At 39.9% G+C, this 15,549-nt stretch overlaps 1 protein-coding gene across 1 annotated transcript in view; it reads right to left on the reverse strand.

Moving 5' to 3' along the window:
• LOC139731795 (basement membrane-specific heparan sulfate proteoglycan core protein-like) overlaps positions 1-15,549 on the reverse strand; it is a 278,824-nt gene that overhangs the window by 69,221 nt on the left and 194,054 nt on the right. Inside the window, exons 35-43 of the mRNA XM_071642667.1 lie at positions 15,277-15,372; positions 14,420-14,503; positions 13,768-13,915; positions 13,240-13,322; positions 11,076-11,189; positions 10,778-10,905; positions 10,047-10,133; positions 9,461-9,525; positions 1,377-1,552 (exon numbers count right to left, since the gene is read on the reverse strand). Coding sequence (XP_071498768.1) covers positions 1,377-1,552; positions 9,461-9,525; positions 10,047-10,133; positions 10,778-10,905; positions 11,076-11,189; positions 13,240-13,322; positions 13,768-13,915; positions 14,420-14,503; positions 15,277-15,372 — 981 coding nt within the window. The remainder of the gene's footprint in view (positions 1-1,376; positions 1,553-9,460; positions 9,526-10,046; positions 10,134-10,777; positions 10,906-11,075; positions 11,190-13,239; positions 13,323-13,767; positions 13,916-14,419; positions 14,504-15,276; positions 15,373-15,549) is intronic.

Below are 15,549 nucleotides of genomic sequence, written 5' to 3' on the forward strand. Positions count from 1 at the left end.
TCAGTTGCACAAGCCTGCAATCAAATCTAATTTAATCTAATTCATCACCACATTTACTGTAATCTTGTGTCAATCTAATTTTCACCCTACACAGGCAACATCCTAGGGACATGTGGATGTATAACTCACATTTCTCAAAACCCTATAACAGTCTTTGTCATCATATTAGGTTACATTACTGCAGGTCTTTAATACATACTGTATAGTAGGCATTTTTTAGAAATTCATTATATATGTAACATATGGCTTGTGTGTCACAACCAAAACAGTCAGAAAATCAAAGATAAGTCAGGTATCAGCCAGATAAAGATGCTTGATCTCAACTTTAATGCAATTTAGGGTCCTGGCTTCATAGAGCATTTGTAAATTATCAACTAGTGGGACATGCTATTGAAACACTAGAAGATGATAAGGTAAGTCGTTGTGTCTTTCTCTCATGAAGTTTGTTCTGTTCTTATTGACATGGCTTTCTAACCAATTACTGTAAAACATGATATATTCGCGGCATGAATTTTTTGCAAATTGGAGCCGACGTTTGCAGCATGAAATTTTCGCGAACTGCCACTGGCATTCAATGCATACAGTGTAGACAAGAACTTTCGTGTGCATTTTAATTTCGCGAATCTTGGCGCTCGCGAAATTCGCGAGATTAAAATGCATGCAAACATTCCTCGTTTTACAGTATACTGCCTGCTCCATTTTCTCATTTTCTTGCGTCTCTCTCTTTCTCTCTCCCACTTATTTTTTGTATTTTTTATTTTTTAGATGGAGAGTGTGAACTAAATTTAACTGCAGACAAAAAATGTATGAGATTAGTGTAAGACCTACGTAAGTGGTATATTTGCTTTTCTCTATATTGATAAACTACTGAGTTCTGCTTTTTATATTCAGAATTGTACAAATGCCATCCTGCACTGTGTTGATGTAAAGATATAATGGAACATTTCAAAATATCTGTACATATATACACAGAAAACATGGATGACTGCTAGAATTATGTGTGTTCCTCTAATGTTAAGTGGTGAGCTGGCTCAGTCGATAGCGCGTCTGCCTTCGTCCCAAGCGGCCTGGGTTCAATACCCAAGTCTCACTGAGCAATGTTGTGTGTAATCATACCGTCCCCTCTAGCAAGAGGCAAAACACTCAGTCCCTCGGATAGGACATAAAATGGAGGTTCCGTGTGTGAGAGAGTTACAACTCATGCACAGAAAAGATCCCGCTTCATTTATTCATCGCAAAGAGCAGGATGTTTACACCGGTGATGTGGTCCAGCCTCACATCCAACTGGGCCCCATGGAAGATCAGCTTATTGTAGCTGAAACATGTGGGCTATCCAGCCATCATCTCAGATGGAAAATGAACAAACAAAAATGTACCTGCAACCTGTAGGTGCCTGGTTCCACATAGCTATCCTGGGGAAGAGGTTGGCCATCCACTCTTTGCCAACCAGCTGCGGTGTAGTTGCCTACAATGCGAACTTGGAAGAGGACACTTCCCCCAATGACAGCCGAGGCCTCAGTAGGTGACACAGACACAACTGGGATTGGTTCAACTGAGGACACAGGGCAGACATGGGTACATAAGGGTCATGAATTATAATAAACATTTCTTGGATATCGATAAATCATAATTCTGTTGATTTTTACATATGATTTCAAACTGTTCAAGCAGGATATACATGTACATCATTCAAGTTTAGGGAGTGAAATTTGGCTAGTAACCACGGAGAAGATATTTCATGGGTCTAAACCTAGATCTTACTGGAAGTTAAACAGCCTTGTCTAAACCTAGATCTTACTGGAAGTTAAACAGCCTAATTAAATAAACTATGCCTCAGTTCAACAGGGAGGCCGTGGTGACATGAGGAGGATACAGAACTTTAACATCTGTGCATTGACAGGTAGTTTATATCTGTGGCAATCACCAAGAAAAGCACTCTAGTGCATGTGACAATCACTGTATAAAGCACTGTAAGGCTTGACAAAGTGCGTTAGCTCCATCATAAATTTAGGACAATCAAACATGATAATTTAAAAGATCAACTTCCAGCTATCAATGAAAGCTGTAAGATCTTCACTGATGGTGGAACTAAATAAGTTGATAGTGATATACAAATAGTGTCTGGTCACGAGTGCGATGGTACAAGATTTTGCAGGAGATGAAAGATAGAGGCGTTCTATTCAATGAGGCGAAGCAGAGTTGAAAAGTGTGCCTCGTCTTTCTCCTCATGCGAAATCGTGTTCCATTGCACGAGTACAGACCATATAATATTTGTTTTATGCAAAAACTCGGGATGTCAAGAGATATGGTCCACACAGATTCTTGAATTTATAACAGAAATTTTTCTGTAAAGGCGAATGAGTAGCAGCACAGTCACAGTCAGCCATGTACATACGTATGCAAAACCAATTGGCTGAAGTTGTTTACAAAAATGAGTGATAAATAAGCGCTTGCAAGTGCGCTTGTAATTGTTGAGTGTGCACGGCAAATGTTTGTTTATTGTGACGTCAGAGCTGTGCAATGGAACAAAATCTTTGGAAATTGGAGATGTCAGCCATGTGATATCCATTTTTTGCATGCCTCCACAGTAACCTGCCAGGGCCAGAAGCTGTAACTTTGGGGTAATGACTAGATGTGGAATCAGCTGTCTGTATGCAATGAAGTGACTATTGTCGCCCGACAAGACTTGTAAAGTGGGACAAAGATTAATGTACTTCAGTCTAGACTACACTATGACATGTAAAAAAAGACTAATGATCAAGCAGAAAATAGTATAAGCTATTGCAACTAGCAACAGCAATACAATGCTACCAGAAGTATCACTACCAGTGACATATGACCCAGACTTGAACCAAGCTTACCGGGAGCAAGTTGACCAATCTAACGCAAACATTTGTGACCCTCGACAACGGTTTCAGGCAAAAGTCGCAAGAGCAAATTCCCTCCTAGGCGGGGTACAAAGATTTTGACCATTATTTTTCTCGATTTTGGTTTTTTGCAGAAATCGAATCTTTGATATGTTTTCTACATCTACACTAAATTTCATATCATAAGAATGAATTTTCCTATCAAAAATGGAATTTTAAACACTCTATGTTGGATCGCACTAGTCAGTTTCGAGCTTCTTTCGAACGCCGCGCCAATATGCCCAGTGTTGCTACGGCGCATGGTCTCGCATGCGATTGGCTGGTGCGTTGCACGCATTTACATAGTTTGGCTTTCGGAGACACGTCTCGAGCGTTTCGGAAATTTTTGTCCACGCATGCATACATTATGCTCCATTGTTCTTGCTACAATAGATACGCTCGCTCTGTAGTGTAGGCTCTTCGTTTGGCTTTCTATCCGAGCTTCTCTATCGCAATGTTCCACAACGGAAGTGAACAGCAGCGCTAACTTCCAACGTGAAAACAGATTCATCGGGAACATGATTTGATCACATCATAGTCGCAAATCACGACACAAATCATGCAACATGCGATCGCAAACTCATCCGTCAACTGCTGCAATATGACATAATTGTGTGAATTACTGAAAAGAAAACTTACAATATTCTCGAAACTGTCTACTCGTAGTAAATATTACGCCAGCAAGTTGACTCAAAGGGCAGTAGATGAGAGGAAAGGAGCGGTCATAAAATTTATGTCCAATATTCAAATACTACACGTCAAGTGCATTGCACCAAACTAACTAATCGTGTTTGTTTGTTTGTTTTTTGATAAACACCATCGCACAATGCAACACATGCATGGCTTGAAAGACAAAACAAAACAACAGGAACCGTGACCCTTGCTAGCTCTATCAATTTTTCTGCCTTCGAAACGTCCCCAGCGATTTAAAGACAATCTGACCACACTTAAAACACGATATGTAATGATGTGGATACGGATTTGCCACCCGCTTCTGTTACGTGTACACACGGGCATGGCATGTTGATGCCACTGGGTAATGCGTGCACCCTATACATGTACATACCACTAGTCTTCAGTGCATGCAATTATCGTATCTGCCAACTACACAAACCCGAGCGAAACGCATTGTGTATGTCGGCTCCAAGCGCCGAGTTACGAGGAAGGTGCCCGGGAAATTTGACTCTCTTAGTGAGCCAATCAGAAGGTGCTGTGGTTGCTAGAGGTGGAGTTTAATCTCGATTGGCACCATCCTAGGGACCATAGGCGTACCCAGGATTTTTTAAAGGGGGGTGTTCAGTGGCGTACCGTGGGTCAAAACATTGGGGGGGGGGCACCTCATGGAAGAAACATCAGAATTGCATAACTGTACAATTAAATACGAGCGAGCGGAGCGAGCGAGCTTGAAAATGTTGACATTTTACAGTCCCCAAACTGCCGTTTGTAGCTATATTTTTTCGCTTTGGAAATTAAGGGGAGGGGGCGCACCGGGCGCAACTGCTGGCAATTATTGACAGCAATATCAGGAGAATTGCATAACGATTAAATGCGAGCGAGCGAAGCGAGCGACCTTGAAAATTTTGACATTTTACAGTCCCAAAACTGCCGTTTGTAGCTATATTTTTTCGCTTTGGAAATTAAGGAGAGGGGCGCACCGGGGCGCAACTGCTGGCAATTATTGACAGCAACATCAGGAGAATTGTGTAACGATTAAATGCGAGCGAGCGAAGCGAGCGAGCTTGAAAATTTTGACATTTTACAGTCCCAAAACTGCCGTTTGTAGCTATATTTTTTCGCTTAGGAAATTAAGGGGAGGGGGCGCACCGGGCGCAACTGCTGGCAATTATTGAAAGCAACATCAGGAGAATTGCATATCGATTAAATGCGAGCGAGCGAAGCGAGCGAGCTTGAAAATTTTGACATTTTTTTACAGTCCCAAAACTGCCGTTTGTAGCTATATTTTTTCGCTTTGGAAATTAAGGGGAGGGGGCGCACCGGGCGCCAACTGCTGGCAATTACTGACAGCAACATCAGGAGAATTGCATAACGATTAGATGCGAGCGAGCGAAGCGAGCGAGCTTGAAAATTTTGACATCTTACAGTCCCAAAACTGCCGTTTGTAGCTATATTTTTTCGCTTAGGAAATTAAGGGGAGGGGGCGCACCGGGCGCAACTGCTGGCAATTATTGACAGCAACATCAGGAGAATTGCATAACGATTAAATGCAAGCGAACGAAGCGAGCGAGCTTGAAAATTTTGACATTTTACAGTCCCATAACTGCCGTTTGTAGCTATATTTTTTCGCTTTGGAAATTAAGGAGAGGGGGGGCACCGGGCGCCAACTGCTGGGAATTACTGACAGCAACATCAGGAGAATTGCATAACGATTAAATGCGAGCGAGCGAAGCGAGCGAGCTTGAAAATTTGACATTTTACAGTCCCCAAACTGCCGTTTGTAGCTATATTTTTTCGCTTAGAAAATTAAGGGGAGGGGGCGCACCGGGCGCAACTGCTGGCAGTTATTGACAGCAACATCAGGAGAATTGCATAACGATTAAATGCGAGCGAACGAAGCGAGCGAGCTTGAAAATTTTGACATTTTACGGTCCCAAAACCGCCGTTTGTAGCTATATTTTTTTCGCTTTGGAAATTAAGGGGAGGGGGCGCACCGGGCGCCAACTGCTGGGAATTACTGACAGCAACATCAGGAGAATTGCATAACGATTAAATGCGAGCGAGCTTGAAAATTTGACATTTTACAGTCCCCAAACTGCCGTTTGTAGCTATATTTTTTCGCTTTGGAAATTAAGGAGAGGGGGCGCACCGGGGCGCAACTGCTGGCAATTATTGACAGCAACATCAGAAGAATTGCATAACGATTAAATGCGAGCGAACGAAGCGAGCGAGCTTGAAAATTTTGACATTTTACAGTCCCAAAACTGCCGTTTGTAGCTATATTTTTTCGCTTTGGAAATTAAGGGGAGGGGGCGTACCGGGCGTAATTACTGCTGGCAATTATTGACAGCAACATCAGGAGAATTGCATAACGATTAAATGCGAGCGAGCGAAGCGAGCGAGCTTGAAAATTTTGACATTTTACAGTCCCCAAACTGCCGTTTGTAGCTATATTTTTTCGTTTTGGAAATTCGGGGGGGGGGGGGGGGGGGGGGGGGGGGGGGGCTGCACCGGGCGCAACTGCTGGCAATTACTGGCAGTAACATCAGGAGAATGGCACATAACGGTTAAATGCGAGCGAGCGAGGCGAGCGAGCTTAAAAATTTTGACATTTTACCGTCCAAAAACTGTCGTTTGTAGCTACATGTATATTTCTTTCGCATTGGAGGGAGGGGGCGCCCGGTGCGCCCCTGGATCCGCCACTGGTAGTCAAGCGTGTCGGTTTATGTTCATGATTGGGGGAGGTATGACCAGCGAGGGGGCGTCGAAGTGACCAAGCGGGAGAAGGATGTCCAAAATCCGTATACTTTATATAGAGCATCCCCTAATTTGTTTGTGTTTGTGAGTGTGTGTGTGTTTCATATAGATGGAAAAGTTAGGAAATAGCCAAGGTCAAGTCTTATTATTGGCAATGCAAGGCATTTTAATATACACTAGTATGTATAGCAACACTGCATAATCAATGATCAATGCCCCCCGTAGTTACGCCACTGTTCCTAGACCTAGATATCTAGTGAATTTTAGGCGCAATAAAGTCATCCAACCACAATTTGTAGACCCACACTCTATTAGCTTTCAGTTTTAACTTTCAGTCATTGAAAAAATTCATATCTACTATTACTAAAGATTACCAAGTCCATGTGCTATTACTAATTACATTGAGTAGCAAGTAACTTGCTACTCCCAGAGCTTCCAGAGCTTGCTGCTTCCAGTAGGCTACTATACTGACTGTACTTGGTAGTCAGTGGCGTATCTAGGGAAAACGGCGCCCGGGGCAAGCGCGAAAATTGCGCCCCTAATTTCTGAAAAAGTGTTCAACCCCAACCCCATCCCGGTAGGGACTTAAAAAAAAGTCCTCATGATATGCTTTTTGAAGCACTTAAGAGGGGTCTTTTGAGGGTGATTTAAATGTAATAGGCAACCCTAAATTTTGATATAATAATTTGGCGAGCGAGCGCAGCAAGCTAGCCGAAAATTTTTATATTTCAGCTTTATACATAACATGGAATTCTTGTCATTTTTGGTTATTAAATCTTCGAATTACAATTCTAACTATAGTGACGGCCTTATAGATAACGATTTATACCAACAGTGTCCAACCCCATCCCAGTAGGGACTTAACACAAGTCCACATGATATGCTTTTTCAAGCACTTAGAAGGGGTCTTTTGAGGGTGATTTAAATGTAATAGATATTGAAGAATTTTGGCGAGCGAGTGCAGCGAGCGAGCCGAAAATTTTTGTATTTCAGCTTACAAAACATGGAATTCTTGTCATTTTTGGTTATTAAATCTTCGAATGACAATTCTAATCAAGATATAGTGACGGTCTTATAGATAACGATTTATACCAGCAGTGTTCAACCCCAATCCCATCCCGGTAGGGACTTAAAAAAAAGTCCACTTGATATGCTTTTCGAGCACTTTAAAGGGTTTTTTTTTTGAGGGTGATATAAAATCTGATAAATTTTGATAAATTTTGGCGAGCAAGCGCAGCGAGCGAGCCGACAATTTTTGTATTTCACCTTGCAAAACATGGAATTCTTGTCATTTTCTGGTTATTAAATCTTACAATTCTAATCAAGATATAGTGACGGCTTCATAAATAACGATTTATTCCAACAAACTAAGGACTTGGAAAAATACTCTAAATTACTACGAGTGAGTGAGCCGAAATTTTTATATTTCCACGTCATATATACGTTTTGTTCTTCTTATTTTTTTTTATGATAAATTTTGGCGAGCGGGCGCAGCGAGCGAGCCGAAAATTTTTATATTTCAGTGTTACAAAACATGGAATTAATGTTTTGTTTTCATCTTGTTTGATTTGGTTTTCTGCCCCCCCCATTCTCCTTCCCCCCCCCCGTCCGGGCGAGGGTTTTTTTCTTCTTCTTCTTCTTCTTCTTTTTCTTCGTCGTTTTTTTTTTCTTCTTCTTTTTCTCGTTTTTTTTTTCACGTGCCCCCCTTCCCCCCCCCCCCCCCCTTAGATACGCCACCATGGCCACTGTTGGTAGTTGATACTACTAACTTAGCATGCAATGTGCCTATAATACTTAGTAGGCTGCAGCGCAGCATGCATTGTACACACATAATATTATGCATCATATACAATTTACGGTACCGCGTACGGTATAATACCGGTAAACGCTGAACATTATGCGCAAAGTACGTGTATCTCCGCGATTCGGTCAGAAAGCAAAGCAGGGATCGGGAATGTCTACTGTTTGCGCGTCAGCTTCGCGCGCGGTGCGGTAACGTAGTATTAACACGTACTGTACACGAGTTCTTTAGTGCGTGTATATTATGTAACTCCATGTGTCATCGTCCACACAAACATTAAGATAAAACAAGGAAGAGAGAGAGAGAGAGAGAAAATGAACGCAAAAGAAAGGAAAGGCGGAATTCAAAACGGAAATAAAAGCGTTAAAGACAGCTTTTGTTTCATTTGTCAAGATCTAAACATTGCTGAAGAGGGGTGTTGAACAGCTCAAACACCTCCCTTTTGCCCAAGGGAGGTGTTTGAACACCTCAAACACCCCCCTTTTGGCAAAGGGGGGTGTTTGAACACCCAAAACACCCCCCCTCGGTACGCCCTTGCTAGGGACCTACGGATGGGTGATTCTCACCTTGCATCACTGCTCGGACATTGTCTTTGAGAAAGAGGTGAATCTTCAAGGCCCGTTTTCTTGCAATTTTGTCAGGCTAACAACTTAAAAAGTGCAATATATTTTGCTTATACATGCCCACTTTCAGTGCCAGAGAACACAAGTGTTTTATATCAATGCAAAGCTTAGGAAATGGGCAATGTGATTCCATGAAAACGTGAATTTTCAAAATTCCTGACTTTTGCCTGAAACCGTTGTCGCCGGTCACATTTTATAAATATCTGATGATGCCTGCTTGTGGTAAAAAGTTTTACACATCTCAGATCCCACATATTTTGCCAGGATGATGCGTCCACAATTGGTTTGGATATGCCACAATGCCAGAAAACAATAGACAGATAGAAGCCTACAGTTAAATAGAGGGAGATTAAGCCATCCTCATGAATATTCATCTTCCCACTCTCCCAACAAGGAATGCAAGTGCCTTTTTGTTTGTTTGGGTTTTTTTTTTGAACTTGCACCACCTCTGCTGTGCAGAATGCTTGTTTTCAGAATATTTATCAAACTCCAGATAGTGCACAGATAAGAATTTACAAGTAAGAACAACAATTATATTTTCCTCACCTCAAAATTCACAAACAGTTCAGAATTAAGATTACCATCTAGAAAAGGAGCAAGGAAAGTACTGGCCAAAGAAAAACCAGTGAGAAAAGAAGCACACACATAGACATTTACTCAGCAGGTGGGGTAAAATCAAGGATAAAACATTTCTTTACCAGTGCCTCTTGGACTGCAGGTTTGACCAGGTATTGTGGGATCCCCTCCAAAGCCAGAGGCACACCTGGAGAATAAGTCAGCATCCATAGAAGCATGATGTATATCTGTCACTTTACAGAATAATATAATGAAAGTGCACTTCAGAACAACCAAGGAGTACTCACTATCTACTATTTTGTGTTCAGAGTTCTCTTGCTACAATGTATATGGAATTGCATGAAGAGAAATAAATATAAAGAAGACATTTAGAGTCCATCTTCACTGCTCAAAAACATTGCATGTAAATGCAAACAAATGAAAGTTTTTAGTCATGCTATCCACAAAATTGATAACGGATGGAAGGATGGACGGACAACCAAAAAACATAGTTCCTCTGGTGACACTTCATGGCAGAGGCATATATGGAAGAAAAAGCTTCAGCCAAACCATTGATGTAAGGCAGGCGACTGGTCACATCCTATCCAATGGATTGAATTTTGATTTACAGTTGAGACAGATATGAATGAAGGCTTTACATCATCCCTTCACATGCAGGTATTTAATTCATCCTGCACAATAGTAAGACTGAGGGAGCACACAACCAACCTCTCACATCTACGGCCAGTGTAGCCAGTAGCACAGGCAGTGCAGGTCATGCCACCATCAGAATCCAGGATGCATGTGGGTGAGAACCTGGACAAAGAGACCAAAGGAGTACATCAAGATAATGCATGATTCAATGAAATCTGGCAAGGGATGAAGAACACACTGCTAGCTCACTTTGTGAACTGCTGCCTTACAAATTGGTCACATTTCATACACCTGTATTTACATCTCTTGATCACATTGAAGAACATTTCAGTGAGTTTTACAACTGAAAATACTCCATGCTAGTTCAGCATACTGTATACCGGTGAGCCATACATTTTGCAAGTGTACTATTTTGTGAAAAGGATCTTGTAAGACAATTTTGTGAATGCTTGAAATCGCAATCAGGAAACACAATGAAGGAATGAAAAATATACATTTTCCTTTTCTGGAGAAAAGTAGCCCTTTTCTACCTTAAAGACAACATAAAAAGCATTTGTTTTAAGGGAGGCTACATTTTTGCGAGTTGGTAATTTCATGAAATTCACAGGAACACAGCGAAAAAAACCATATACACTATTACATGTGACAATGTACACATATGTATATTATGATTTATCTATCAATAGAAATGTGTTCATTACATTAGCAAATAACCTTCAGAAGTAGACTAAGACAAATGAGGATCTTAGGTAATTACTTACTGTTAGAAAAGCTTTCTCTCATTTAAATACAAAAAGACTACTCACTGGTTTGAAGGTGTGGACAGAGGACAGGCGCACTGGCGGCAATCATTAGGTGTGCCAGATGTTGCATCGCCATAGAAACCAACTGCACATTGATCACAGTATTGACCAATAGTGTTGTGAGCACAGTTCTGTGATACAAAGGTTTATGACAGAAATCAAAGGAAGATATGAATATACTAGTAGCTAAATAAATTGGTAAATGGATAGAATCTTTGGTATATTCTGATAATCATTACAATTTGAGTAAAGAGAGTAATGAGAAATCTGGTAAGAAAAGAGAATGCAAGACGGTGCTTACCGCACAAACACCCGTCTCTGGATCACACTGATTGGAGTGACCATTGCAGTTACAAGGGATGCAGGTTCCGAGGTAGAGACCACCTCCTGAGCGAGTGAAGCCAGGAGCACAATCCTGTCATATGCATGCAGACAAGGACATGCATCAAGAGATCATATTGAATACTTGACATTAATACTGGGCGGTGATTGGTCAATCTGCAATCACAGGACCAATGCAGCAAGGACCAAAATTGTCATATTGCAAGCAGTGACATTATGTCAACTAATATCATTCAGGAATTTGACTGGCTAGCCACGGGGCTAGTAAACAAATATACTTTGCCTTAAGAGTTTCAGGTCAAAACTATGAGCAGCAGCAGCGCCAAAACATTACTATTTTTTGAGAGGTGTTGCCCTGCAGTAAATAGTACTGTTGTGGGCACTGAGGCCCATAGTTTCAACATGAAATGTGAAATTAGGCAGAGCAAATTTGTTTCTATTTTTTATCAAATATCTAAACTAAAGAAGTTGAAAAATGAGGTGAGAAGGTCATGTGGTGGATGCTATGTCATGAAGGGATCCTTTAAGTGAGCATAAGCAGCAGGGCACAATGTAACAATTGCTTTGTGGTACACTTCACAAATTGTGTGCTATTGGAAAATGTCATTAAAAGTGACATTATTTTCCAGACAGTATACCACGGAGCATCAAACATGCATACATTCTGAAATACTTGGAACATAAAAGATACCAAATGAAGCTCCTTCAACCAATCATGAGAGGAAAAATCTTTTATCCAAAAACATAAAATGAAATGATGCATAAGTAGACTATACCATGTGTCTCAAAAAAAAATATACACTTTTGAAATGCCCGCCGAATAGAAAAAGTATACAATTCCGGCAGAAAGGTTTATATGTATGGATAGCTTATGGACTCAACGTTCATATGACACCAAAAAGTCTGAAAATATTTCATGCTTAGATGAGCACTGCTCACTTTTGTAAAAGGTATGAAAATTAGGCTGCGCAGGAATTAGCCTTCCAATTTTGCGAAAGGTGAGTCCGTTGGAGCTTACAAAACTGAAGTTGATATGATCGGTAGGGATTATGTAACACTGAATATTCAATTATGGACTGTCAAAAAAAAAAAAGGACTATCAAAGATGTCAGCTATTTATTCTTCAGGTCAATGGGTAATCTGAATAATAAGTAGCCAGTAGCTGTGACATTCCTTTTTCAACAAAATGTATTTGAATAATGAATTTACATAATCCCCATCTGGTTATTAAGTAAATCAATGAGCTATTCTACTAATCTAAAAATAACTGCAATGTGGGGTGAAGGTTTTCATTCAAGTCACAGATGTAAAAAAAAAGAGTGTGTAACATGGATATTGCAACATGTACCATCACCGCATCCTGACTCACATGAACACACCACTGAGTCTACCAGGGAAATTTGCAATGCTACAATAAAATAAATGCAACTGCGGTTTACTCGTGCATAAAAAGTTTGGTTTAATAAACCATAAAATTCACTCAGCAAACCCAAACTGATCGCAATTGATCATAAATTTATCATATCAACTTCAGTTTTGTAAGCTCCAACGGACTACCCTGTCGCAAATTTAAATGGCTAATTCCTGTGCAGCCTAATTTTCATACCCTTTACAAAAAGTGAGCAGTGCTCATTCAAGCATGAATTATTTTTAGACTTTTTGGTGTCATATGAAAGTTGAGTCCATAAGCTATCCATACATATAAACCTTTCCCCCCAGAATCATATATTCCTTATTCGGCAGCTATTTCAAAAGTGTATATCTTTTTTTTGGAGACAGACGGTATAGCAAACAAAGCATATATACCATGCACTGAGAAGCTTCATTGAAAGTATGGATTCCTAGGTGACAAAAAGAGCACTATTTTCTGAGGGGCAAAGCCCTGAAGTAAAGGGGGGGGGGGGCGGGCCACTGGGCACGCACCCCCTCCCTTTAATTTTGTAAAGGCACCCACTCTTTATGGAATTCCTGGATCCGCCCCTGAACATAGCATCATATACAGTACAAGTGTACTTGTTTTACAGTAGATCATTACAGTTGATCAAAATATCAAATTTACTCAACCACAGCATTGTCTGAGACATAGAGATATACATAAGTTAAATGATTTTTTTTTTCCTGACCTCACATGACAGACCAATGTATCCTTGTGGACAATCACATCGTTCCACCTCTGTGGCAAAGGCTTGACCTGTGTTCTGTGGAACTGAAGTATAAAAGCAAGAATGCTACAGTTATTATATAATAACTGTCTACAATCTTTCTGAAGTGACTGAACCTTCAAACCAAAGACTGCAAGTACCTATAAAGCAATTATATTTATATTTATGGACATGCTACTCTACCAAATGTCAATGCTAGTTTCTTGTTCATCATTGCATACTGTATAATGCTATTGATTGCATCCTATATCTTCAAACATAGAGCAAAATGTGCATTCAAGCATGATTACAGAAATCATTGGGGAAGGGAATTTTCATCTGGCACGCACATTTCATATTATTTTTATCAGTTAAAACTTGATGCATATCCTTCTCAATGCTCCTGGTTTAAATGTCTGCCTGATGTGAAACTTGACTGTAATTCATGATGTCTAAATACTATAAGAAAACCAACGAAGCATTTTATACACTACACTGCCATATCTATACCTGCGATATCAAGCGAGATATCTCTGATGCTGCTCTCTAACATGTCAGTGTGGTAGCTGGCTCGGATGATTATGTTGCTGACATCAGCAAGAGCCATCAGCAGGTGTTCCCTGGTTGCTGGGTTACCATCAGGGCGGAAAAAGTTACTCTAGAAGTAAAAGTGACAGTTTATGATGATGAAAAATCTCTCTTCGCTCAAGTTTTAACATCTGTTTCCTCTTTTTTTGTCATACGTTAATTTTTTCACTACACATGATTTGGCCATAAAAACTTACATGATGTACTGCTCAAAAGCTTAAAAAAACAAAGTCAATTTTTACATATACAGTATACTGTACAGCATTATATATTTGTAGTTCATTTCATGAATTGTGACTAGTAAGACAATTTGCAAATGATTACTAAATGTGCATAAGAAAACCACAGAAATGGAGAATACATGCTATTGCTGTCTAACATGTTTTCCACTGAATGATAAGAGCACAAGACTGATTGATAAGATGCCACTAGTACTGGAATTGGTTCATGAAACCACCACAAAGTATCGTGCATTAATTGCTATCACTATCCTGATCTGTGTGAAAGTTACTACAGAGGCTATGAGCCCCACACCTCTCAGGTCACAAACAGGTCTTCCAGGATGTCCACCAACCTCAATGACTTGAACGAAGACAGTTCTTGTTTCATCCGGCTCAAGATTTGTCGGTTCTTGGTACACCAGCACAATGTCATTGCCCTTTGAATAAAGATAATAAATTGCACATAAATCAGATTAATGTATCTTTGTGTGAGGGATGCCACATTTAATACTGTGAAAGCATTGCAAATTACCATGAGAAAATAATCTAATTAAGGATTGAAATGGTATCAAATAAATGGATAAGAATTTTCCCATACTTGTTTTCCTTTTCTAATAATACTCGGCTGTTTTACTCACTTCTCATGCAGGCAAAACATTAAAAGAAATGTCAAGTTACTGGTATCTAATCAAAGAATGAAAGCCAATAATTAATTTATCTATGGTAAAAGTGGAAATTCCTAATAGAGTATCTTTTTTTTTTTGCATTCAGTAGGGTAAAATGAATTTTGCATGCTTTTTTATTCTGCAGAACCACAGAGATAATATACATATATTATTATTTATTACAAGCAACGATATTCACATACTTTTGATTTTGTGCTAGTTTGATGCTGCACGAAATATCCATAAATTTCTATACCCAAAAAAAGTATATTTTATAGAACTAAGTTATCTCTGCTCTCATAATAGAATAATGTCAAAATTCTATTAAATATCTTTTTTTCCAATTTGCTTGATATATCACCAGCAAATTACATTTTGTTTTCAACAGAGAGGGTCATCTGATGCTTGATTAACAACAGGTATCAATTCATAACATGCTGACATCCTTCATTAAAGTTGATACTAAAACATGTTTATAAAATTTGATTGTGATAAATCACAAGGAGAGAGAGAAAATGCTCTCCCTATTGGTACTCCAAACCTACAGAAATCTCCACGTCATTGTCACTGATTGCTGACCCTCTGGACTGGGCAGTGGAATGACTGACAGTGTATCTCAGGTAACCTCCATAGGCTGTGATCTGTGTAAAGCAGAGAACCATTCAACACTTGTACTAAAGTCAATCAACAGGAGTATGATCCACATGCACTTGCTGAACAGAAGAAAGTACAGAGACAGTATGCAACCTTTAACACAAGATTTTAAGAAATGCATGCATTCATCAGTACTCACAATTTTATGACATCAGTGAACTGCA

Source organism: Diadema antillarum, unplaced genomic scaffold (genome assembly GCF_040938485.1).
Source record: "Diadema antillarum isolate AM-2024a unplaced genomic scaffold, OU_Dant_1.0 seq00000385_RagTag, whole genome shotgun sequence".
Lineage (NCBI taxonomy): Eukaryota > Metazoa > Echinodermata > Echinoidea > Diadematoida > Diadematidae > Diadema > Diadema antillarum.